We start from the raw sequence: 24,171 nt of genomic DNA, 5'->3' as shown, positions 1-24,171 counted from the left end.
TCCTTACACTGTGTTTCAGTGATGAATGATCGAGAAAATATCGCATTGCATTCTACAACAGATGTAGTCATCGTTGAACACAATCGGAACATTCACAGACACTTATCGTACAAAATGTAGCATTGTTTTATTATTCTCTGCATTTATTTATTTATTCATTATAAAATAGAAGTATTAGTCTCGAGATATAATTAGAGCATTTATAGATATTTCTCTTATACATTAAAAATATTGTCTTATTCTTATTCGTGTTCAGTCTCTTTAATCATTCTAAAATAGAAATATCCGTAGGTCTTATGAATAATAAATACACCAATTGTTTATAGTATGGAATATATTCATTTCAGTTATTCATATTCTTTTTCGGCTAGCCCAGTGGTCGACAAACTTTGACTTCTTGTGTGCGGCTCTTCCATGAATGACGTGTTTAAAACATATTTATTTTATTTTAATTCAATAGTATATCTTAATACAATTCTAATTACTAAAAGCAGGGTTCTTGTAATGAAATTTGGCGCTCAAAGGAAATCTAAATCGTTGTACTACTGATATTTGGCTCTTTTGACTAATGAGTTTGCCGACCACTGGGCTAGCCCACTGTATTGAAATATCAGACTTTGTTATCATCGTTTTATTATTCATTTTTTTTGTCTTCCAGCCAACAATTTTCAAATATTAGTTTGTAAATTCCTGTACTTTATTCACCGTGTGCATGTTTAGAATAATATTCTACCATAATTATATGTATACCCTCATGCCCTCATGACTAAAAGAATGAGTAATGACCGCGAATAAACAGTCATATCTGACAATACAATGTATTTAAATAATAAGCTAGAATGGGTAAAAATTCAAGACTGTGGAACGACTGACGCAACATCGAAGTTATCGTGTGCACAATACAAAAATGCGTTCCATATTCAATGACGGGGTACTTACATGGGGTGACATGTTGTTTGTTCAACTGAATAGTTCGCACACGCACGGGAAAAATTGTTATTCTTTAATAATTGTTTCAGTTCCACTGCTGCGGCGTGCGAGACTACACGGACTGGTTCCAAATTGACGCATGGCCTAAAGAGGATCGCGTTCCCGACTCCTGTTGCATGCAAAGAAAACGATACTGTGGTCGGGCGGACCCTGAGGGCCTCAACAAAGAGAACTGGTACAAAGAAGGCTGCGTGTCCGCCATTCAGATGTGGTTGGTGACCAGGCTCCACGTGGTCGGTACCGTTGGCCTGGTAGTCGCGTTTCTTCAGCTGTTTGGTCAGGTGGCGAGCATGATACTGTTCTGCACGGTCAGACACAAGAGGTCCTCCTACACGTACAAGAGCTACGACACCACGAACACCTAGAATTTCCGATGGATCTTAGACGAAACCGGCGTCTAGGGTCCATTCGGGTACGCTACACGGAACGATCACGATCTTCTTCCACGACGAAGGAGATTCCGATCGTTCCAACGAGATCTGAACCCTTGTAAAGTTTCTCCGTTTACCCTGACGAGACTCTTCTTTGTCAAACGATCTTGAGTTCGCGGATCGGTTTGCTCTTTGGGCAGGGCCGCCTTATTTGGAAGATTAGGGCGTAGACGGTCTGTAGAGATGATTAGGATTGTTTTTAGATCGCCGGTGCCTTCTGGATGAGGCGGGGCAGTTTGTAATCGAGTGTATTCGAGTGTCTCTGTGTCCTTTATGATGTTTGGAAAAGGAGCAAACAATTGAATTCAAGATTGTTTAGATGACACTAAGCTTATTGTTCGTGTCTGTCTATACTTTACAGTATTTTATAAAGAAGCAATGGTAGGGACACAAGATTGGGACATCTAACTATAGATGTCCTATGGAATATAGGACCATTAGGGCCATTTTTGAAGAGAAACAAAGAATTCAACACACTAGATTGGCTAGAACCTAACAAGATCCATTGAGTTTATTGTAACTATTTTGGATTCCTTGTTTTCCCTTTGTTGTCCTTCAAAGAGCAGCAAACATTCAAACTCGAGATTAATTAAGAGCTATGAAGATTAAGTAAAATACATTAGCACTATTACTTTTGTGTGTTTGTTTTTTGTGGTACTTCAGGACGAAGATTGGATAAGAATATCGGGAGGAAACATCACGTTTATTTTTTTTGTCTATCTGCCCCTTGTGATATTTCAAAGAGAAACACAGAATTGAGTATAGAATTCGCTAGGAAGAGGTTCATAGAGTTCATTCGGGTAGATACTTGTTTCACCTTGTGGTTCTTCAAAACGATGTCGACAATCGAATTTGAAATTGGCTGAAGACCACGAAGATTATAGATCCTGTAAGGTATCATTAGGATTACTATGCAGAAAGTGCCTAAAACCTACCAAGACCTATCGGGTTCATTTGGTGTTTTTGTTTGTCCCTTATCCAGGCAAACTAGAGGATTGCCCAAGAACGAAGGTAGAGCAAGGTAGAGACTTGCCTAGGAATTGCAAAAATTATACTATCTAGAAAAATTCAATTGCATCGTCGAGTCTATTTTGTATGTCTGTGTGTCCTTTATCAGAGTGAAACAGAGGATTGCCTAAAAGAGAGCCTGAAAAGATTGTACCACTCAGAAAAATTCAATTGCATCGTGCAGCCTATTTTGTATGATTGAGCGTTTTTTATTAGACTGAAGCAGTGATGATTGAAGCCTAAAAAAGTGCCTAGGTCCTGCAAAAATTCTACCAGCTAGAAAAACCCAACTACATGCCTAAGCCTATTTTATGAATCAGAGATTTCCCCCAAAGAGGACCACCCTCTACAAACATTTGGCAGCCCAGGAAAGTCCAAGACCATTTCCGAATCGAAGTCAGTCACGACGCATCAGTGCGTTTCTAGGAGTGCATAAGAAGACCAGACCGCGGCCCTGCCGGTAGAGACATTCGATTGGACAGCCAGTGAACAAGACGATCGTTGTCTCGGTCCTCGCGGACCCCGGCATCGCTGAGATTATCAACCAGGAAGCGGCTTGAAGTGATCGACGAGTGCAGCTCGAACTATACTGCGAGCCGGTCCATTAGTCCGACGGCTCGTTAGTTTTGATAAATGATTCCTCCTCGATTAGCCAGCACGAACAGCTTCTCGAGGAACTCTGACTCCCTGGAATCGTAGTCACGAAGACCTCTTTCAGAGAAAAAGGTTTGCGCGAAACGGCAGTGGTCGTCGTCACGGAGCCATTATCTCGACCGTTGGGAAAAAGCGATCGAACGAAATTGTTCTGTAGGATGTCTTTTATGTTATCATGCATGTTTTATCTACTGCGTTACGTTATCAAGACTGCGAATGTTCATGCCGTTCAGGAAATTACGTTTTTTAGTCCTTCTACGTTCTTCAATGTGGGTCTACGTGTGTTATTCTAGCATCATTGCAACGTTTTTTACTGTGTGCATATGTACACTATGCTATCATATAAAACATTATTAATACTAGGTTTACTTTTTTAATTTACGATTACTGAGATTGTAAAGTATGCTCCAGGAATTATTCAAGCAATTTATTTCTTCGGGTATGTTGTACAAAAACAGTGGCTGGAAATTTGAATAACCACACTCTTGTTATTTTTATAAAGCAATGTGGTCACTTTTAGTGCTCCGTGAACCTAGTGTTAATGACAAAACACAGTTGTTCGAGAATCACACGGACTGACAAATAAAACCTGCCAACAATTTCTGAGAGGAGCGTTTATCAAATAAAAGAAACGTGCAACAAAGATATTAAAAAGTTGTGACCTCTACGAACAATTTTGATGTTTTCTAAGTAAAATGACCACAGCAGGAACATCGGCAGTCTGTTTATCAAGCACTGCGTATACCAAAATTGCTTTTCGACCGACCCGCCGTGCAACGATCTTTTCCCGTTCCGTTAGCACAGTCGGGTCGTGGCGATCGCGAAGTATGTTTATCGAGCAAGTATGTCTATCGTTTAGAATCGCGTCGACGCACCCGTGGGATCCACAGTCGTCGAAATCGATCATTCGCATAGCTTTAAAGCCACGGACGCGTCGATCAGTCTGTCTCCAAGCGTATTTATTTGATCCTGTACACCATCATACTGTAGTTGATAATTTAGCAGCACTACTATAACTCAATTACCATAGAAGTTGCTGACCATCGAAGCGAGTATAGACGCGTTGTCTTGCGAGGAACAGTTCACAAAGTTGTCAAAATGCCGTTTACGCGACGCGAAGCTCGTTACGTTGTACGTATATTGATCGAATAATAAATAATATATTTATGCGACAGCTCAGAGATTTTCATTTGCCAGACTGGCAAGAATTATACACGAGTGAGTACTTGATTTTGTCGAAAACAAACAATTTATTAAACAAACAGAAAGTGTAACAATTTATCGAATTTGGGTATATTCGTCATTCAAGTCCTATTATACGTGCTCCAACATGATTCAACGCCTCTGTTAAACCTCTGGAAGCCTTCCTGGCGGTGTTTCTGGGTACCTGAAGAGAATGTTTAAAGAGATTAGCGGAAGAGCATTTCAATATTTATAGAAAGATGAAGAAAAATTAGAAAGTGCTCACTTCGATCACAGAGTTCAGGAAATTGCTGAAACCTTCTAGGCTGGAGACGAGAGCTCTGCCGATTCCAATGAACTTGTCACCGTTATTGCCATACTTCTCGCGCTCTTTGATATTATCCACTAATGGCGTGGGCTTGAAGAAGGCTTCCAACATTTCCATAAACGGCTTGGTGATGGGTCTCTCTAGGAGACCTTGTCCACCTTCTGTGTACAATTTTACGGTGTCGCGAGAATTTTGCGCGGTTTCGATTATTGGTGGATTGGTGGTCAATTCGAGAGACCTTCGGCTGTTGTTGGAGGCGTCCGATTTGGCGGAGAGTATGGTCGTGAACTGATTTTGCGACTCGCTGGCTAGTGTCTGAGTAGACAATAGAAATGGGAGAATAGAGGATTAGTTTATTAAGTTGCTGGTAAATTTTATTATCTCAAAATGGTTAGAACTTGAAATCCTCTGCAGTATATTTTTTAGAAACAGGTTATTAGTCTGCGAATAGACTGCGAATTTTACGCATTTACGACAAAAATGTGTATGTGCAACATGAAACAGTAGAAAGACTAAAATAATTTGAAGGTATTATTCAGTATTTAGCTCCTGCATCTTGCAATTGGGGTGCACAAGCTTTTTATTCTACATAAAGATCCGCAGTCTAGTCATTAATTTGATACATTTTTTAAACACTTTTTTAAACATAGAAGTAAAGGAACAGAGACAGCTATGTTGATTATACGAAAGATGAGGACACATAAGAAACACAAGAAAGCAGTGCATAAAATAAATGAAGGATCGATTCAATTAAACGTTGAAGTAATTCGAAATGATTCCGATTTTTCATTTGCAACTCATGAAATAAATGTATTATATAATGTAGTGTATAATCGAAAAAAATGTATAAGGGCACTGTTAAAAAAGCTTCAAGATTATAGCCAGGGGTACGAAATAGTGGATTAGAGAAATACTGAAAAATGATCATATTATTATGGTAATAAAAAAGTGTAATCAAATGACAAAATTTCCACGAGGGAAAAATTTGAATCTGTGCGATTAGTATACGTTCCACGGATTACGGACAGGCTGTAAATAGTGCTGCTGATCAAAGATACGTCATTCCCTGTCGGGCTCACAGGATCTCCTGGAGACACCAGGAGATCAAGCCTGAAGGTTTGATCGAGGACTCCCCTTAGGGATTATGGATCCCTTTGGAGAATTTTCCCTAGAGGGTTCTGGGGTTCCTAGGTTCACTTGAAGAGTCTACTCCAAGGTACTTCCGGGGGCTCTGGAGTTCCTTGGAGACTCCAAGAGTACTTAGGGAACTTCCTCCATAGGAGTCTGGGATTCCAAAGAGATTCTAGTAACGTCCTTTTGAGGGTTTGCTTCGAGAACTATGAAGGATCTTGGATGCTTTAGAGGCTGTAGGGTGCTTTGGAGGATGAGCTCAAGGAACTCTAGAGTCCTTAGAAGAATCTCAGATCTCTTGAAGGCTGTAGGCCCCTTGGAAGGATTTCTCACCACGCGGTATACTAAACTTCTGGCAAAGTTCATGTTACAATGTTGCGTTAGTATTAAATACAAATTGGCGTTCAACATGAATATTTCGTTTCGGGTGAACGGCCGTGCCGGTACATTTATTGCATTGCTCACTTTTTGCAAGTCCGTAGGTGAACTGGTCGGTCCCTGCGTTAGTATGGTGACAGGATTGATCTTTATACAGTATTACCACATGCGACAGCAAAAAGGGTTAGCCTTGTAACAGATTATTGTGAAACACGGTTCGGAGGATCATTCAGTGAGTCCTTTGGACCACTGATTTTTTTCCACAATTAGTTGATTGAACGAGAAAAAGCTATTGAATAGAATGAAACATATGTAGAATGTGTGCCTGATTAGTGCGCCAATTACCTCCGCCTGATCGACTAGGATGTTTCTGGCCAACGTGACTGAATTGATAAACCTTCCCGCGCCGATTCTTATCGCGTCGGCTGCGCGGCCTAACAATTCCTACAAAAACCGAAATTGTAATTTTCGTGCGAACCAATTTTTAATCCTCCTCCTGTCGATTATTCAGAACCTCGATCCTTTTCGAACAAATTGCTGTACCATTTACGTTGCAGTCTATTTAAGTGAAAACTGCATCACAAACGCGAGAGCTCTCTGCAATTTCAGCTAGCGAAAGCGATGTTACAGAAATCTGGAAAGTCACTCACTCGTCCTTGATCCAATCTCGACGTAGCCTGAGAAGGACTCGTCGTCGTCGTTCCTGCGTCATCGGTGTTCAACGAAAATTTCGTTGGCTGCTCCGTGGGAAAACCGATCGATAGATCCAAACAGCACACCAGGACGATCGCGCTTATCCTTAGAATGATCCTCACTTTTCCTGCTTCCCCCATTTTATTGATCCTGGTCGAATCGATTTGCTTCTAGTAACAAAAATCCAAAAATTGTTTGTAAATAGTTATTGTTTCTCTTAAATGATGATAATTGTCGTTTTAGCATTCGTGTACATATTTGCAATGAATAGTGACCCACCTTCGTTCGAACGACTTTATCAATGCGTACTTCGCTCGGCAATGTTTAAATAATATTGCGACGATCTGCGAACGATGTACCACGTTTCGCAGTCAATTCACGACTAACAGATTTCATTCTGCCCCACTACAATCTCACCGTGATATCTTACGACACGCTGTTACTTTCTCCTTCGATTTACTTCTCGATGTTAGTAATGCCACGTACGAGACCGGCAAGGCTTGCTTCGATAGTTACGTCCTTCCTCGGAAGTCCGTTCGTGATCACAAATGTCATAAATTATTGGGAAATAGTTCCGCGACTGTGGCAGTAAGAGCTGATTGCTGGTTTTTTTTTAATTTTACGCTGATCGATCCCCGAGATCCACGACTTTTCACTTTCGACGTCGCGTCGCCTGGCTTCCACCGGCGTCGCTCCTGTGCGACAATTTCAATGGTATACGATAATTAATTAATTTTTTCATACTGTCAATTGTCGCATTGTTAAATAGTGTGTTAGTCGAGTCATGTTTCAGTCCTCAAATGACAGTTTCATGGTTAATCTTCTCAATGCTTCAGGACAACATGTCATCGTGAAGCCATAAAAGAACTTAAGATTGTAGTTACAGTACTTGATAATTTATTAAAGCTATTAAGAGTAAAGATACATTTTTATTTAATTTCTGTTTCTGGCGATTGACTTTGCTCGAAGACCTGTTGTTCAATGGCCACTACAAACTGCAAATTTTATGTAAATCCTTCAAAATTTCTTCTCCTAAACGTACGGTAATAACGCAATCAATTTTTGTTAATTTACACGTTTCTTTACGAGCTTGAAATTCATATGGTTTTTAAATTGAATACTCCAATACCAACATAATTTTGTTCCATTCTAGACGCTAATACAGTAGGACCTCGATTAACCGGCTTGATCGGGAGACAAACAACCCGGATAAATTAAGGCCAGGTACAGAAAAATGTACATTATATTCCAAAATAAATTTTTCATTTTTGAAAATTTATTTCCCTTTATGATATAATCATATTTAAGCGCATATTTAATCGATTTCTTACTTTAGTATGAATGAAAGATTTATTTCAAATGGAACTATGTTGAGGCTAAATTTTCAGTGAATTTATAAATGGGTATTTCAAGGGTTATTACATGAATAATAGTTTTCCTAGTAAACCGCGCTATGAAGGTTCATACGGTGAAGGTTAACGATAACGTGAACGGATAAATTATAGTGCAATATGTTTCGTTGTCTTTCGTTTTTGTAGACTGCTCATGCATTTTTTACCATTATTATAGAACAAGAAATAGGACAATCCAAATTACTTATATTTAGATTATATTATTTATTAACGAATTTCGGCGATGAAAAGTGTGGAAGAAGAATAAAGACTAACAAAGATACCTAGTGGGCAAAAATTCCTTTATTTGCTCACTATAATTGCTGTTTCCATATAATCGAGAATATTAAACGTTCGCATTACATATTTATTATAATTAAATCGGCCTGCTGAAGATTTCAGCAATGTCGTGAAGTATCGAAAGAACAAACTGGATTATTGATGCCGGCAATTTCAATGGCATCTGCAACATGATAAAAATATGATTAGAGGAGAATAGTGATTCATAGATTGTGGATCGTTTTGAAAAATTGGAATTTTCTGCATTAATTGTAAGAAATTTCTGACTTCCTTTAACAATTTTAACATGTTAAGCTAAATATGTCAGTACTCTTTGTTTTGACGTTCAGTCATATTGCATTTAATATTTCCAAAGTTTACTATCTAGAACAGTAGAAGTCAGTTTTCCTATATGCGATCAAGTTCATTTAAACGCATTTTACATTTCTTTTTAAAAGATAAATTGGACCACTGAAAATTAATACTTACCAAAAGTTGAGATATTGGAAAGTAATTGAGAACTCCTGACTGCAAGTACGACAGATAAGAAATTATGGTCTCCTTGTATTGTACAATATTCTGTAGGAACGGACGGATTACTCCGGTCCAAATGACGTTGCCGATGGGGTTACTCTCGATTAAATGAATTAGGTCTGCAAAACCATCAACGTCATTTAGACCAATTATGCTTGCGGCGAATCCCACAACGCGGTCCAGGACTAATTCCACCATCTGGATACCTGAAATGGAAGAAAAATGAACACAAGACAAAAAATTAACAAGCGCAATTGCGATCATGCGAGCGACACTTTCGAATAATCACGACGGTAGTAGAATTTCGATGGTTGCTATTTATTAATTTATTTAAATTTAGTAGTGCTACCGTAGTGTCCTCAAAAAAAATAGTTTAAAGCGACTGTAAGAAAGTCATGATAATATAATCCTTCTTTTGAAGCGCACACATACTGGGATATATAAGATTGGATCCCGGATTCACACCTCCGTCATCTTCCTTGCCGGATTCGTTGCTTGATTCTTTCGATACACCTGAACGTAAAACGACAGAAATGATTAGTGTTATCGTGTCGGAACTTCCGACTCGGAAGAGGTTGGGAGGTTAGTGTAGTCTGATGTTGCAGTTAAAGGGACAAAGTGTTATAAGTAGACTGTGGATCTTTATTCAAAATAAAACCGTTCTGCATTTATTGTGGGAAGCAGGAATAAAAGAAAAATTGATTTCACCCCTTAATGACTTCGTTACATTAAAAACAACATTACAGTATTCTTAAATTTTTCTAATCTTTTACTGTTTTATATTTCACCCAACCAATTTCTTCATAAATGCATAAAGATCCGCAGTCTAGTTATTAGTCTGGGGCAGGTGAGAGCACAGTGCCCCCATGGGGCTCTGCTCTGGCTCTGTCGAGTGCAAGAGCTAAACCACGCCCACTCAGAGCGTCGTCAACAACTATTTGCTCTGGGAAGCAGAGTAGGGCAATAATCAACTAATATTTAAAAATGACTAATAGTCTTTTTGAATGTTAGTCATAGAAAAATAGTCATTAGTCAAAACTTTTTGATTAATTAGTGACAACTAATTAATAATATTAATGTATGTTAATCGCACAATAGTGACTGGTGACTAAATTTTGATGACTGATCATCAACTACTAATTCACTAAATAGCAATAGCTAACGATTAATTAGAGCTGTGATTAACTATGTGCCATTTAGTTATCACTAAGTAATCAAGAAGTTTTGACTAATGACTATTTTGCTATGACTAACATTCAAAAAGACGATTAGTCATTTTTAAATATTAGTTGATTATTGCCCTATGTTGGGAAGCCATCCAGAAGGTTCCGTGGTAAGATAGTGATTTTCCTAGTCGACAGTGCCTAGGCCTAGATCAAGCCTCGGAATTACTGGCTCGCGACAGCCGATTTCCCGTCCCCTTTATCTGGCCGTGCATTAGGGCGACACTCGTATTGATAGATTTCCACATTGTTAATGCGTTTTTTTTGTGAATGGTATCCCATGCAAGCACTATGCCGCACGATAATTTTGGACAATAGATGCAGAAAATGGATTTGGAAAATATATTTAGAAGAGAAAATTTAAAAAAAGATTTTCATTGTATTGTCCAAATTTTATTCACATTTGGAATAACTAATTTGCGTCAGTAATTCGAACAGACAATTCCAACCTTCACGTACATCTTAGCAACTTGTCGAGCATGTCTAAACGTGTGCAAAAATCTAGTTATCTCAGATGTGAATAAAATTTTAATAATACAATTTAAAAACTATTTTCAACATTTTTTCGACAAGAATTTATTTTCTACATTTGTCGTCCGAAATTATCGTGCGACATAGTGCAATAGACCTACAGGGGATACCATCGGCAAAAAAAAACGCATTAACAATACATGGTTAGTACCTCATGGGTGATGTGGAAATCTATTAATACGAATGTTGCTCTAATGCGCTACGAAAAGCTCCTATTTAGGGCCGTCACGCATAACGCATAACGCATAGGGAGGGAGACTTTTTTAGTACACCTTCCAGGAAGACTGTCTCTATCATAAAAATATTCTAAGGAGTACAATTGTTTTCAATACCGAAACGTTAGATTAAAAATAAATGAAATCTAATATTTTAAATTTTAGTTTTGTAAGTTCTGAAGCGGCTATGGGAATACATTGGCAAGCCACACTACTACTTTCACTGCTAGTCGAGTTTGTTGTTGCACTGGCGATTGTAAAATGTTTACAACAATTGAGAATTTGAAAAATCACCTTTTGTATCCTCCCATGAAATAATAAACACTTTGTTACATTTTGATATCTTATTGAGGAAAATTGTACAAAAGAATAAAATTCTACACTAAAATTTTTACGATATTTTAGTGAACTTTTAAGTTACAAACGCATAAATATTAAATATGTAAACACTCTCGCACTAACCTGAGTGATTGGCCTCCTTGGAGCTAGGCTTTGCCACTTCCTAAAATTTGAACAAAAAGAATTACAATGGTAAAAAAAGTGGAGTTTTAAGCCAAAATTCGAGGTTTCATTCGACGTTTTTTAAACTTGGAAACCAATAGTCTTTAATATAATAGAATTAGAAGTAGCAGAAGGTAACACTCTATCCTTGTCCGTTCTTTTAAAAAATTTTTTAAAAATTCTTCTCAAAGTCTACATTGTTGTGACCACTGTATTGTTTCAGTGTAGATTAAAAAATGTTTATAGGAGGATTAAATACATACAATGTACCTGCTGACAGGTATCACACTGTGTCAATATTCCACAGTAAGCAGACCGTAGTTATTCTGATTTTATGATAGAAATGAATGCACGAACTACAAAATTTAATAGTTAAAAATAATTCGAAAACACTGTTACATTCTTTATGACTGACCAAAAGGATTCGAAAACGAAATGCATTTTACAGGAGTTCGAAACATTTCATCACTTTGGGCTTTGCAGTTTTGTCTTCAGAAAATTATATCTGGCCACATAATTACCTAAAATGGACTGTATCTTTTCATTTCAAAGCTACAGAGGGTTGTCACTTTACAGAAAAAATCATTTCCCAAAATACAAAAAATTTATTTATGCCCGCAAAAACTCGCTTTCTAGATCGAATCAAACCTTTAGCGATTCACTCTTCAAAATTCTGCGGTTTCTCGCGATTTCCTGTCTAATTGTTACTTACCTTCGATCCGTCGGGTCTGGCAAGAGCCACCGCACAACAGCAGAACAGCAAAAGAATTGCAAATTTCATTTTTCCGGTTGCAACGTCTACAAAGAGGAAATGGAAGGGGAAGAACTGTCGCTAGTTTCGTGAACGCACCTGTCCGAAGCCACTAGAATTCTATCCTGCTTTTTGCAAGCTCGTTTCCGTATATATAGGTCACTGGCGAATAATGCGATAGCGATATGACGTTTATAATAAACACTATGATGTGTTCGTTTACGTTGAAGCAATTAGAAATGTTCATAACGTCCTTGGCTCCTGCCGAATAGGTAGTTCTGGTCTAATTTGAATACATCGCGAACCTGTGATTAACGACAGATACGTATATCGGCTGATTATGCAAACACGAGCTTTGACGTTGACCAGGGGTGTAATGCATTTGCGTCCGAAAAATTAGGGTAATAGGGTAATAGCTTGTAGTATCTCATAGAAAGCCATGAGTAGTCAAGGCCGATTATTACCGAAAGTCTCTTATCGAAAGTTTGAACTTGAACGTCACTCGTTTTTTTTAATCGTTGCATTTGAATTTATAAAGGCACTCTTATCAACAGTGGTGACTACACTGCGGGTCATTATGGAAAATAGAAATTACCTTTCTCTTTTAATGGTGTTTTTAAATTGACAATAACATATCAATGTTCTTTGCAGTTTAGTGATAAGCAAGTTTATTTGAAACATTGCGCTAATTAATAGTGGAAAAGGAAGAAATATTGGGTGCTCGTTCCTGATAACTACAAATTTCCATTCCGAATCATGCATTATACGTTTATTTACCACGTATCTATTATTTTGTCATTTTTATTCCTTGTATTACGTGTTTATTAAGTCACCAGACCGTGGACTTCAAGCATTTATATTAACAATGAGGAGGTACAATTTAAAAATGGCAGACACGTTTAAAGAAATTGTTGAAGAAGTAAAAACATTTTTGTGTGGCTTCTGCTCCTTAAAATTAATTAGGAAATTTTATCTTGCATAAAGATTTACATATCACTTGTTAATGAGTGACTATTCAATGAAATCATTCGAGAAAGTTGCACAATTTTATTTAATTAATAATATTGGAAATATTTTCCTCCAAGAAGTAAACTATGTATGTATCACAGTCTAAAATACTGACGGAGGCAATAATGCAATGATACTTTGATAGTTGAGTAATTATATGATTGTTTGCAACTTTAGGGATAGTATACATCAGCTCGATGTTAACAACATTTTTTAGAGGTTCAGTTTATTCCAAACAGCACAATCATCTTCTTAAATATGTTTTGTAAGTTTTAACTTATGCAGAATCAGTAATTATCGTAAAACATCACAAACTTTTAAGATAACTAAATACATTGTAGTCTTTCTTGAACATTATACAGTTCCATTTAATTTTGATTGCTATGGTGTCCAATGCATAAAAATATGAATTTATATAAAATTTTGACAAGTTTTCAAGCACTGATAGAAGGTACATAAATGGAAGGAATTTTCAAGTCATTGTGTCGTACAGACATGGCGCTCGCGCGATATTTATTATTATGCCTAAACCATAAGGAAAAAAATAATAAATCTGTATATTAAGTTAGATAATTTATTAACACACTTCCTGTAAAAATGTATACAAAATTCCACCTACGACTACTAACTTCCTTTACCACAAAGCTACGCATAATGCACACGTTGACCGCGAAATGTTCCAAGTTCACGCAATACCGTCGGTCAACCAGCATTATTATTTAACAATCGATTGACAGCGTTCAGCGTCGATACCGGTATCTGGAATACGTAACAATAGCGTAATTATTGTATGACAATTTGCTAGACACTTTTATTTCTAATCGTAAATTTTTATTGAAAATTACTCGGTAAAAGCATTTGTTGTTCAGTGAGTCACACGACGTACGTGTTTATACTTGGACTGCGAATTTTATGGACAGTTACTCGAATTAATATTCGGCCGCTCTAAAAAAGACGATAACTTTTTTAATATTGTACTATACGATTTGAACTTTTTTGGGAATGTAGAGCAATTAGTTTAGTGCAGGATGTGAAAATTTTTTTCAAAAATAGCAATTGATCGGAATTGTAGAAAAAATACTAAAAGTTGCATTTTACAACTTTTTTATGTGGGCCTATATTGAAAATTTAAGAAATACGTTTTATAGATCTGTGTCAATTATATGCACTGTGAAAGTTTTATCAAAATCGGTTGATGCGGGAAAAAACGACAGGCATTGAAAGATGTAAGAATTCTTAGATTTATTGCAGTTAGAGGCCGAAAATCGTGAAAATCTGCAATTTTTACCATCTTTAAACGTTTTGACGAAATTTTCAGAATATGTTTAATTGGTACAAATCTACAAAACGTATTTCTTAAATTTTCAATATAGGCCCACATAAAAAAGTTGTAAAATTGCAATGTTTGAAAAAAATTCTTTTCACATCCTGTAGTAAACTAATTGCTGTAGCTTCCCAAAAAAGTTCAAATCGTATAGTACAATATTAAAAATGTTAGTAACTGTATTTCCTAATGTTGAAATTTCTAAGCTTGTAATTCTAGAAAAACTAAACTATTTCATTTTACTCTTTCTTGAGAAATAATGTTATCGTAAATGAAATACGACTCAAATACTATTTTACAATTTGTTCAAACGAAAGTTACGAATTGAATCATTTATGTATATTTGTTCACTAATGGTCTGTAAAAGTCTTCTTCTTGATTTCTCTATAATTAACATTCGTTGATCTTTGTGCAAAGATGTTAACACATGATTTTTGCTATAGACGATCATTTACTCAATGAAACAATTTTTTCTCAGTATATATGATGTTTGTAATATTTCATTTAAAATTCAATATATTGTTTACAATCTATTGGGTATGGAAATAAGTTTCCGCCCTTTTTTGTTGGAAAGAAGCGTGTAAACGTTTTCCAACAGTAAATCGATCGACATTTACTTCATTTGACAGTTGTTCAAGTGTTTGACTTGGATTTTCATCAAGTAATGCCGGCAAATCTGTATCTTCAAATTTTTTGGCGCTCCATCGCAATCTTTGTCCCTTACGTCGAAATTATGGTTTTTAAACCGCCGAAACCATTCTTTATAACTTGTTTCTTGTGCCGCGTTTCTGCGACACCTACCTTTCTTTAAAACAAAATAATGCAACATAACTTCCCGCAAATGGTGCTTATTTTTTACGCGAAAAATTGACTGCTGTTCACGCTCCAAACAATTGCCACTAACTGCGTTTGTAAGTAACGCATCGAAAATGCGAAACCAATACGAAAATGAGAATTCAGTGCCTTTTCATTAAATCAGATGCGAACCCATACTAAAAAAATATCAATATTTCTCTGCTACTTTGGTTTGGTGTTTTGAAGTATTAATTACTGAACTAATAGCTCAAACCAGAAAAACCAACATATGCACAAAAATTCGCAGTCTTCCCAAGAAAAGAATTATAAAAAGTTTACATTAAAAATGTCATCGTAGTATCCATCATTTTGATTAGGTTTCTGCTCCTGTTGTTTTGCTCCAGGCAAGTATGAGCTGAAGACAGTCTGTCTACGAGCTATGTTTTGAGAATGTGCGACTTCCGGTTCTTGAACCTCTGCTGGAATATTGTAGATAATTTGTTTCCTGGGTGCCCAGAACCTTTTTCTGAACACTCGCTTTGGGTGTAGGACTGTCACTTCCTTAGTGAAAACTGAAAAGATAGTATTCAATTAGAAATTGTATGTTAGCAATTTTCTGGAATGGACTTTTCTATTCAATGAGTGCCAGTGTGATATACAAATTATTTTGGCGAAGCTAGTCAAGAGTGGCACCTAGAGGTTCCATATTGTCGAATCGTACACCAACGAATTGTTTTTATTAAATAGACACTCATTCAATTGTTAATGACTCACCAGCTGGAGCGTTTTTTACTTGATCTGGTAAGGCAGGTACAATGGGGACTGGTTCGAGCAGAGTTTTGCTGATCGTCGTCACTTTTCCAGCTACCTCAGACACTGCAGCTAGAGGATCTGGTAGAGCTGCACCTACTGCACTAGCTGGTGCTGGGTCTGGTTTATTTGTGTTTTGAACCTGATGCAATTATATCAATTGATTATTGATTATTATTAAGTCTTATTAATACAGGGTTGCTCCTAACTCACGTCTTGCAAATGTACTAAAAAATATATTTGTATGTATATGTGTGACAGGTATGTTTGCAAAATAATTGCAATTGTATGCTTTTCGTTTTTCTTTATATTACATATACGTAGACTGCGGATTTATATTTATTCCTTTTCTTGATCAATTTAATAAGTCCAAAATAATAAAACAGTATTCCTTGGAATATTTTCACTATTTTAATTCGTTTCTGTCATGATTGCATGAACTCCGCAGTCTAATTAGAAACGTCTTTAGACAATATTTTATGTTAGAACTCTATGTTTAACGTGTGTCTGGTGCAAATATTCGACGTGAATAAAGAAACAACCCAGTGTTCGGTCGACTGTTTTAAAAGATGAATGAACTGCGAATGATTTCGTACATTTACAGCATATTTTACAGTGCAAAATATTAATGAAAATGTACCGTGACAGATGGACGTCGGATTTGAACGTACACATGAAACTCTGATGATCGCAACCGTGACATATGAACGATAAGAAAATACACAACATAATTTCGTGTCACCAGAATATATATTTCTTCTTGTGAATTTCGATTATTTCCGTGGATTACAAGTAAGTACAAGCGTTCATTTCGCTTGATTATACTAAATAGGTCGCAGTGTAATACAATAATTTTGATCGTCCAGCCTCCTAAAGTCCTAAATCATCTTTGACAGTCCTCCAGCTTACCGTCACGAGTTCAATGGCCTTACCATCTGGACCGTCGGCGGGTCCTTTTCTGTCGACGAATCTGCCTTTCCAGTCAACTCACGGGACTGTTGAAAAAGTTCAACCTTGAATTCTACGCCGAAAGGTTCCGGGTACATTAATTTCGTACACGATCTTGCCGATTCATGCGAAAGAAACACAAGGGGAAGTAGATGTTTCAACGCAGGCGATGCGATAGAGAATTTTTTAGCTACCGCAGACAAGACAGCTTTCGAATTTATGCGACGGCTTGACAGACAGACGCGCATAAGTTACATATTGAATGGTACAACATGCAGTCAGGCAGGTCATGCAGATTACTTTGGTTAGAACGCAAGAACTATTCTCGTTCGGACTTATGCAAAATGGCAAGTTTGTGTCTAGAAATATTGGAAAAGCGTACTGCATGCAGGTAGCTAGGTGTTGACAGGCAGTATTCTATTTATTATCGACCTGTTGCTGTGATGTAACCTTCTTTCGCGAGATAATCTGAATGTTCGATCGACCTCTTGTCGGGTTAGGGTTCGCGGGGCCAGATCCTGCGTTTGTCGGTGGCTCTGTGTTCGCAGATTGCGAACCCGTCGATGCACCCGCATAAAGACCACCCCTAATCGGTTCTGTTCCATTTCCGCCCACAACGCCGCCCAATCCGGCTGCAGCAGACGGTCCTCCTTCGCTGAACCTCGCTCTTGCGTATAAACCTCCCCCTACACATTTGTTCGCATTAAAATCATTGCCATTTCATTCTTAACCCTCTGATCGAGTACCAAAACCCATGATCCAGTTAGAGTCAATAGAAGCTGTTTAATTGAACGTTCATGGTAAGTAAACCTCTTCTAAATGTTCTTACTGTTTTGCATTTGAACTACTGCTGTTTGCCATACATGCGTTAAATCCGCGATAATAATGAAACATTAGTAGTTTATGTATTGAGTTGGAGCGAAAGTTTCCGTAGCATTTTCGAAGTCAAATTCACGGATAGAATTAAGATATTTATTAGTAGGTTAATTTTGTCCTATTACTTTTTGCCATATTGGAGGCAACTTATCATGTTACTGAACAAACCTATGAATAAATACCCTAATTTTATCTTTGTATTTTAATTGGGAAACGCTGCGAACTTTCGTCCCAACCCAATAGAATTACATAAGCATAGTAGTCTGTCGTGTCTTAAAAATGTAATCTCAAAAACATATGAAATTTCTAAGTTATTCTCTAATCCTACAACTTATTCTTTAACTTGTTTGTAGGAAGCATTTTTACATTGTTTAAATGTTGTTTTACAAACTTGTGGATTGTGATTTCAATATTATCTGATTGATGCTTTCACTGCGGAAAATCCAAAAAATAAATCAATTTCACCAAACAATGATGTTTGTACTTCACTACTGTACAAATCTAATGAACGAAATTAATTGGTTGTTTCACTAAACAATTTTGTCTTCATTGTGGAAATCCAAGAAAATTGGAAGTTCCTCAATAAAGAATTTTATAGATCACATTCTAGACACCTTTTTTCGTACAATACTTCCATGAAAATTTTTTTTTTAGTTTTCTGCAATGTAGATTCAAGTGAGGCACTCTAAAATTCAAAATCAGAGTTAAGCAGGTTTATAAGAAGGATTTTACAGAGTGTACAAATGCTTTCTTTGATATCTGTTCATGCATGTTGCAAGATGCGCTAAGTTGTCCCTATCCACCGCTAACTGTCCATGTAATTGTTTCGGTTACCCAACTGCAAGGTTAGGAAAGAATACACGGTACTAACTGGCAGTTGGATTATTGCCATCCAAGGCTCCACCCAAACCAGCTGCTGCACTAGCTCCCCATGGTGTTCCTGCGCTTGCATGAAGTCCGCCACCTGTTTGTGATCCACCTAGGAGTCCACCTAATCCAGCTTGAGCGTGGAAGCCGGCGAAATTCACTCTGATGCCCCCATCGGTGAACTGAATCAATGGTGGCTGTTATAGGAGTCGAAATGAGGTGAGTTAGAGCATGATCCATCAATTTAGTACATGTTTTCTATGAGTATTATCCACTACTAACACTTAAAACCTCTGTTTCTAACCATTATACTATCTTTTCCTTCTAACTTTCTAAGACTCCAACTTTGCACAATGACATGTGGAAATGTTTATGGTATTATTAGAATATTATTAGAATGAGAAGCTGAACAGAAATTGTTTTAAAATTGCGTAATTAGATTCGAAGATCTTAATCTTATTACGTGTATTTATAACTAATTTTAATTTGTCGATTAAGAGATGATCAAAAAGTCCTTCAAAAATGAAAATAAATCATTGCAAATTTATCCAAACACTAGTATATGTCAACAGCAACAATTGTCTAGGAGTGAAATAAACAAAATTTTAGTAAGAAATGATTATTAACACAAACACTGGGTAGTCAGCACGAGATGAGCAAACAAAAATACAAAATGGCGTCGCCGTCAGTAAAACATTGAAAGAACCACTCCGTGATAATGCCGCTAAATGGTAAAGCACATAATTTCTATATGGTTTCTTTCGAGGAACGATCACTTTTCGATGACGTACACCGTGCGTAAAATTTAATTGTTAGGTAGTAAACATAACGATCACGATCGACGAGCCAGACGCTTCCGCAATCCTTTCTCCAGCCGCGTTTCCAGATTATCTAACGCTGCTCGTTCGCCTAACTTTTCCTTTCGGTTGTTTCCTCGCGAACCAGTTTATCTGTTCGCTCTGTTTGTCGTTGTATTGATACGGCCGTGAGAATATACAGCAGTCATCGTATAATTAATGTCTGCGAAACGATTAGGTTCTCCGGCGCAACTCGGGAAAACTCTCGTGGTTCATTTGAGATGAAACTGGAATTTTTTTGGCACGTATATAGGCTTTTTTGTTTAATGTGATCCTGTGAGTGGTCAATTTGCATATTCGGTTATCCCGAAATATTCTAAATATAGCAATTATGCGAGTCGACTAGTCTCTTCCGCGTCGATGTCGCCCGAAGCGGCGAGCGAAATTTGCAAACTGCTGCTTCATGATTGGATAAAATGAGAAACGGTGAACCTTTGCACTGTGAAGTATGTTACTACTACTTTTGCGCTACTGTTGTATAGATTAAAAATATTCACGCTTCTGTTGCGTGTTGTTTAGGTAGTTTAAAAGCGAATATATATAAATAAATTCATTTTTGTTTATCATAGCCTTCATTTTGTATATTTACTATCAGACTGTAAGTATAGATAATACGTAAATTAGCCATGGATATTTTTATGTATAACTTTGTTTTAATAAAAGAATCATTCAATTAAAGTGGGAATAATAACATTCCAACTCAAAGTAAATGGGATAGTGCTGTATTGAATTGAAAAAGATCTTCCAATCATTCATTTTGAATGTATAAGGGACTATGAGCAATTTGTTTTTAATATTCTGATCGAGAAAAATAATTTTAATCTGAACGATTAAAAATGTCACTAATCATTAACACTGCTGTTCTTCTCAATGACCTCAGACATCTATACATTCTAAATTATACTAATTAATGTATTCTAATTAACATTTTACCATAATTTTCCTTTCATTAACAAGCCCAAAGAAAAATTCTATTACAACGTTCCACTAGTGAAATTTCTTCGATTAATAATTACAGAAGAATTGATTGAGAAACTGGAAAGATTGCTGGTTATTACTAACTTTCAAAAGACTATTAAGCAATCACCAATATATGAACCATTAACAATATTTACTAGACGTACCAAGCACTAAAAGCGGTCTGCAAATGTTGCCCCATAAAAATTACAAGGTTGAATTTACTTAAATGTACCGACAATTAATAGTGACTTGCACATATTCTCTCATAAAAATGACAATATTGAATTTACTTAAACGTACCGAACACTAAGATTGAATTCACTGATACAATAGCTTTCACAATTTTTATAATAATATCTTACCATTTGATCGATGTTGGAGATACGTTTAGTGTTAATACTATTTAACTCTGGATAATTGATCTCTCGTAAAGATGATAATAATATTTAGATATTGCGATGATCAGCTGATCCATCCCTTACTGGTTAACCCTTATGTCAATAAGTAAAATTTTCTACGATATTCAATGCGGTTGCACTTTATAGTTTCGACGCAAATTTTTATGCCTCAAATGTGAATTAATCTGTGACCACCCAAGCACATAAAAATATACAATAATCTTGCTATTGGTTAATAAAAACAAAGTTCTAAAAAGAAATTGAAAATGGGTGCTCAGGTACCCGGGTATTGATATAAGGGTTGATATCAAATATAATTATTTCATCGTGTATCTCTTCTATAAAATGCAATATAATTAAATAAAATATACTAAAATATAAAGACTTCAATTACAATTACGCTCATAATTTATGTCGTCATTACCACGCATGATAGCCTAGGTACCTAGGGTAAAAATCAGCAGTAATCACAATAAAGATTCTGTTTTAGATCATAGAAAGAACAGCAGTATTAATGAACGAAAAATCGCAACGTTCCTAATCGAATGGTGAGCTAAATCAGATTGATGCCTCGAAGGGGTGTTAAATCATGGATCACTCACCGAGGTGGACGACTGTTGCCCGGTGACAGCGTTGTTTTGGGGCATCCCGCTGGCGAGAGCTGCCAAACAAAGAGCAAAGACCGTGACTACCTTTCCGCGCAGCATCTTTCTGTCAACTGAGTAGCGCCACCGGCTGCGGACTGAAAGTATCCTGGCGTTTTCTAAATAGGCCTCGAAGGCATCTCGTACTCACCGGTCGGGAAGGGAGGAGGTCTGACTAACAGTTGGGGCTGAGGCAGGAGAATTAAGTTTATGCAGTTTATGGTTGCCCGACGCTCTCCGACTACCGATGCATAAAACTTCGCGCTAACTAGCACGAGTCGTTTGTAGGCGGATTACACGGTAATCGCTTATACCGAACGCACCGTGATTACAGAGTTCAAGGACAAGCCGCTATATGCCACACGCTGACAAATTATAACTTGATCCAGCTGTTTCTTTATCGGCTTCACATTCATGAAAACGTGCAACTTTCCCGGCAAGCTACGCCAGATGCAACGACGACTGCAGGTCGAGTGAAGTTGCATCGATCCGACTCGTGTTATACATCTACCAAGCTTCTGCGAACAGATCGCAAGAACAGCAACACGTGGTCGCGCGAAAATTGAAATGATCACTATGTGCATACAGTCCTTCGCAAAAGTTTTTCTGAAGAATGAAGTCCTCCGTAAAGCTAATATGTAATCTTGATTTTCACTGCAGTCTCTGATGCATCTTTCATACTTAATACGTACACAAAGGTTTCGACGAATTGTAATGACCTAGTGCATTCAGCAGTAGTTCTAATAATTTAATTACATAAAACTATTAGAAATGTTTTTCTTGACCGAATCTTACATGGATCCGGAGATTGAAGCAATAGATCTTCAAAGCTTGATCTACGATTTTTAAGCTGTTTAAGAATTTGTCAAGTGGCAATTTGAATGGTGATTCGTAGATTTTTGTGGTTGACTGTATGTATTCATTTACGTCAATTAATACGTAATTGTATATGAAATATTTATCGATGTCACAAGTGTTAATAATGCTGATCGATTAAAGAAATAATCACGTTTTACCTGTGTCTTCGTATCATTTCTGCGCATTTTATGCACATGCACTTCTGTTTGGGAATTTCTAGAAAGTTATAAAGTATTGCAAAATTTTAATAAGATTTAAATTCTGAAGCAATCCAAAACAAAATTATTCTATGAAAGTTCATAATTCTGTAAAGATCCTAATAATAAAAATCTCAGTAAATTCACATGTAAATATTTCATAGTGTAGTTAAAAGTATAGAAGTACAGAAGTATAAATTTCCTTATATCATAGCCTATTCAAAATTTAATGGATTCTATTATTTAAATAAAGATAAATGTGTATATAGAAGAGAAGAACATTCAACAGGTTAGTTTAAAACGTGTTTCTATTGCGGAAGAACCGCGAATTCCACAGAAACTGTTTATAACTTGCTCTCCTTGAGATGCTAGTCACATTGTACCCATAAAAATTCCGACGTGGGTAAAATTCTCTTTTAAACAAAATGGACGCTGGAAGAATTCTTTGACCCGACGGAATGATTCATTTGATTGCATTTGGTTCTTCGAAGTGTGTTATTTAATCGCGAATGACACGCAGACCAATAACACGACGTCTACATTTTATCTGTAGTCTATCATTATGTACTAGTAACTTACAAGAATCTACGGAGAAAAACAAGATTAAAACGTCAACAAAACGTCAGTCCTCTTCATCTTATACTAATGACATCATTAATAATAAATCATCTTTTTGCGTCTGTGCATCATTTAAAAAGAATTTATGCACTGCTCAGTTTGTTTAGAAATAGATTTTTAATTTGATATCAATCTGTGTATTGGATCAAGTTGGACCAATTAAAAAGTTCTGTTAAATCCATCTAGCAACATTTGCCAAGAAATAATAAATTTCACATCATTATTCATTTTACATTTGATTTACTGACAGTTAATTGATTGTACTTCAAAAATCGAAAAAACAAATGATCTAAAATTCTTTCATATAATTCCGTCCGACACACAATGAATTACTTCTTCTGAGCCATTAGCAACGCTACTAACTCTCTTTCAATAGCTAAAGCGTTGACATTAAGCTTCCGGCTGCCGCCACGTGACTCTCCAAACACAAACAATGCACAATAGCCACAACCTGCACAGTCACCTATCAACTCGTCAATTTGGCATGATGATGTCATACTCGCGAAGCCTAAAACTCGACATTAATCTCCTCCAGTTCCAAGAAGTCGATCATAATAAAATTCCAGCAAGAAACACCGGTTACCTGTGTCGTAGGAAACGATCAACTTTTTGCTCTCGATCTTGAGGGACGAAGTCCTCCAAACGAAGTCCTCGAGCGTACGCAATACTCCAGGATCAAAGGTGAATTAAATATCGTTTCTAACTTTAGAATTTAGGCTAACGTTCCAGACCCTCGGTACAAGTGTTCCGAAACCAAATTATTTTGGGCCCAGCAAATGGCCCGAAAACGT

The 24,171-nt window shown here is 36.8% G+C and overlaps 4 protein-coding genes across 13 annotated transcripts in view; 1 reads left to right on the top strand and 3 right to left on the bottom strand.

Moving 5' to 3' along the window:
- Tsp5d (Tetraspanin 5D) overlaps nucleotides 1–13,987 on the top strand; it is a 34,576-nt gene extending 20,589 nt beyond the window's left edge. For 4 of the 6 annotated variants that reach the window (XM_076420317.1, XM_076420313.1, XM_076420316.1 and 1 more), the window contains one exon: nucleotides 1,020–13,987. In XM_076420317.1, coding sequence (XP_076276432.1) covers nucleotides 1,020–1,355 — 336 coding nt within the window. In that variant the 3' untranslated portion in view covers nucleotides 1,356–13,987. The remainder of the gene's footprint in view (nucleotides 1–1,019) is intronic. The other 2 variants (XR_013008629.1, XR_013008628.1) reach the window with 2 other exon arrangements.
- Nucleotides 4,314–7,208, bottom strand: LOC143207161 (uncharacterized). 3 transcript variants are annotated; one of them, XM_076420318.1, is made up of 5 exons: nucleotides 7,075–7,208; nucleotides 6,753–6,965; nucleotides 6,448–6,546; nucleotides 4,552–4,908; nucleotides 4,314–4,470 (listed from the first exon to the last, which is right to left on the bottom strand). In XM_076420318.1, the coding sequence occupies exons 2-5, from the start codon at nucleotides 6,933–6,935 to the stop codon at nucleotides 4,384–4,386; spliced, it is 726 nt and encodes a 241-aa protein (XP_076276433.1). In that variant the 5' UTR covers nucleotides 6,936–6,965; nucleotides 7,075–7,208; the 3' UTR covers nucleotides 4,314–4,383. The 3 variants fall into 3 exon arrangements, with proteins under 3 accessions (XP_076276433.1, XP_076276434.1, XP_076276435.1); XM_076420319.1 differs by having other exon boundaries at nucleotides 6,753–6,973; nucleotides 7,076–7,208; XM_076420320.1 differs by lacking the exon at nucleotides 6,448–6,546.
- Nucleotides 8,472–12,322, bottom strand: LOC143207165 (uncharacterized). Its single transcript, XM_076420324.1, has 5 exons — nucleotides 12,182–12,322; nucleotides 11,431–11,470; nucleotides 9,432–9,512; nucleotides 8,955–9,205; nucleotides 8,472–8,649 (listed from the first exon to the last, which is right to left on the bottom strand). Exons 1-5 carry the CDS (start codon nucleotides 12,248–12,250, stop codon nucleotides 8,563–8,565), a joined length of 528 nt encoding a protein of 175 aa, XP_076276439.1. The 5' UTR covers nucleotides 12,251–12,322; the 3' UTR covers nucleotides 8,472–8,562.
- On the bottom strand, nucleotides 13,789–21,993 carry LOC143207156 (uncharacterized). Of its 3 annotated transcripts, none has more exons than XM_076420303.1 (8): nucleotides 21,859–21,993; nucleotides 21,666–21,805; nucleotides 18,853–19,045; nucleotides 17,538–17,791; nucleotides 17,090–17,152; nucleotides 16,122–16,299; nucleotides 15,687–15,919; nucleotides 13,789–13,987 (listed from the first exon to the last, which is right to left on the bottom strand). In XM_076420303.1, the coding sequence occupies exons 2-8, from the start codon at nucleotides 21,768–21,770 to the stop codon at nucleotides 13,931–13,933; spliced, it is 1,083 nt and encodes a 360-aa protein (XP_076276418.1). In that variant the 5' UTR covers nucleotides 21,771–21,805; nucleotides 21,859–21,993; the 3' UTR covers nucleotides 13,789–13,930. The 3 variants fall into 3 exon arrangements, with proteins under 3 accessions (XP_076276418.1, XP_076276419.1, XP_076276420.1); XM_076420304.1 differs by having other exon boundaries at nucleotides 21,666–21,724; nucleotides 21,859–21,990; XM_076420305.1 differs by lacking the exon at nucleotides 17,090–17,152.
- Between the last annotated feature and the right edge of the window lie 2,178 nt (nucleotides 21,994–24,171).

The sequence above is a fragment of the Lasioglossum baleicum genome, chromosome 3, assembly GCF_051020765.1.
Source record: "Lasioglossum baleicum chromosome 3, iyLasBale1, whole genome shotgun sequence".
Classification (NCBI taxonomy): Eukaryota; Metazoa; Arthropoda; class Insecta; order Hymenoptera; family Halictidae; genus Lasioglossum; species Lasioglossum baleicum.
This window is presented reverse-complemented; position numbering and strand designations above follow the sequence as displayed.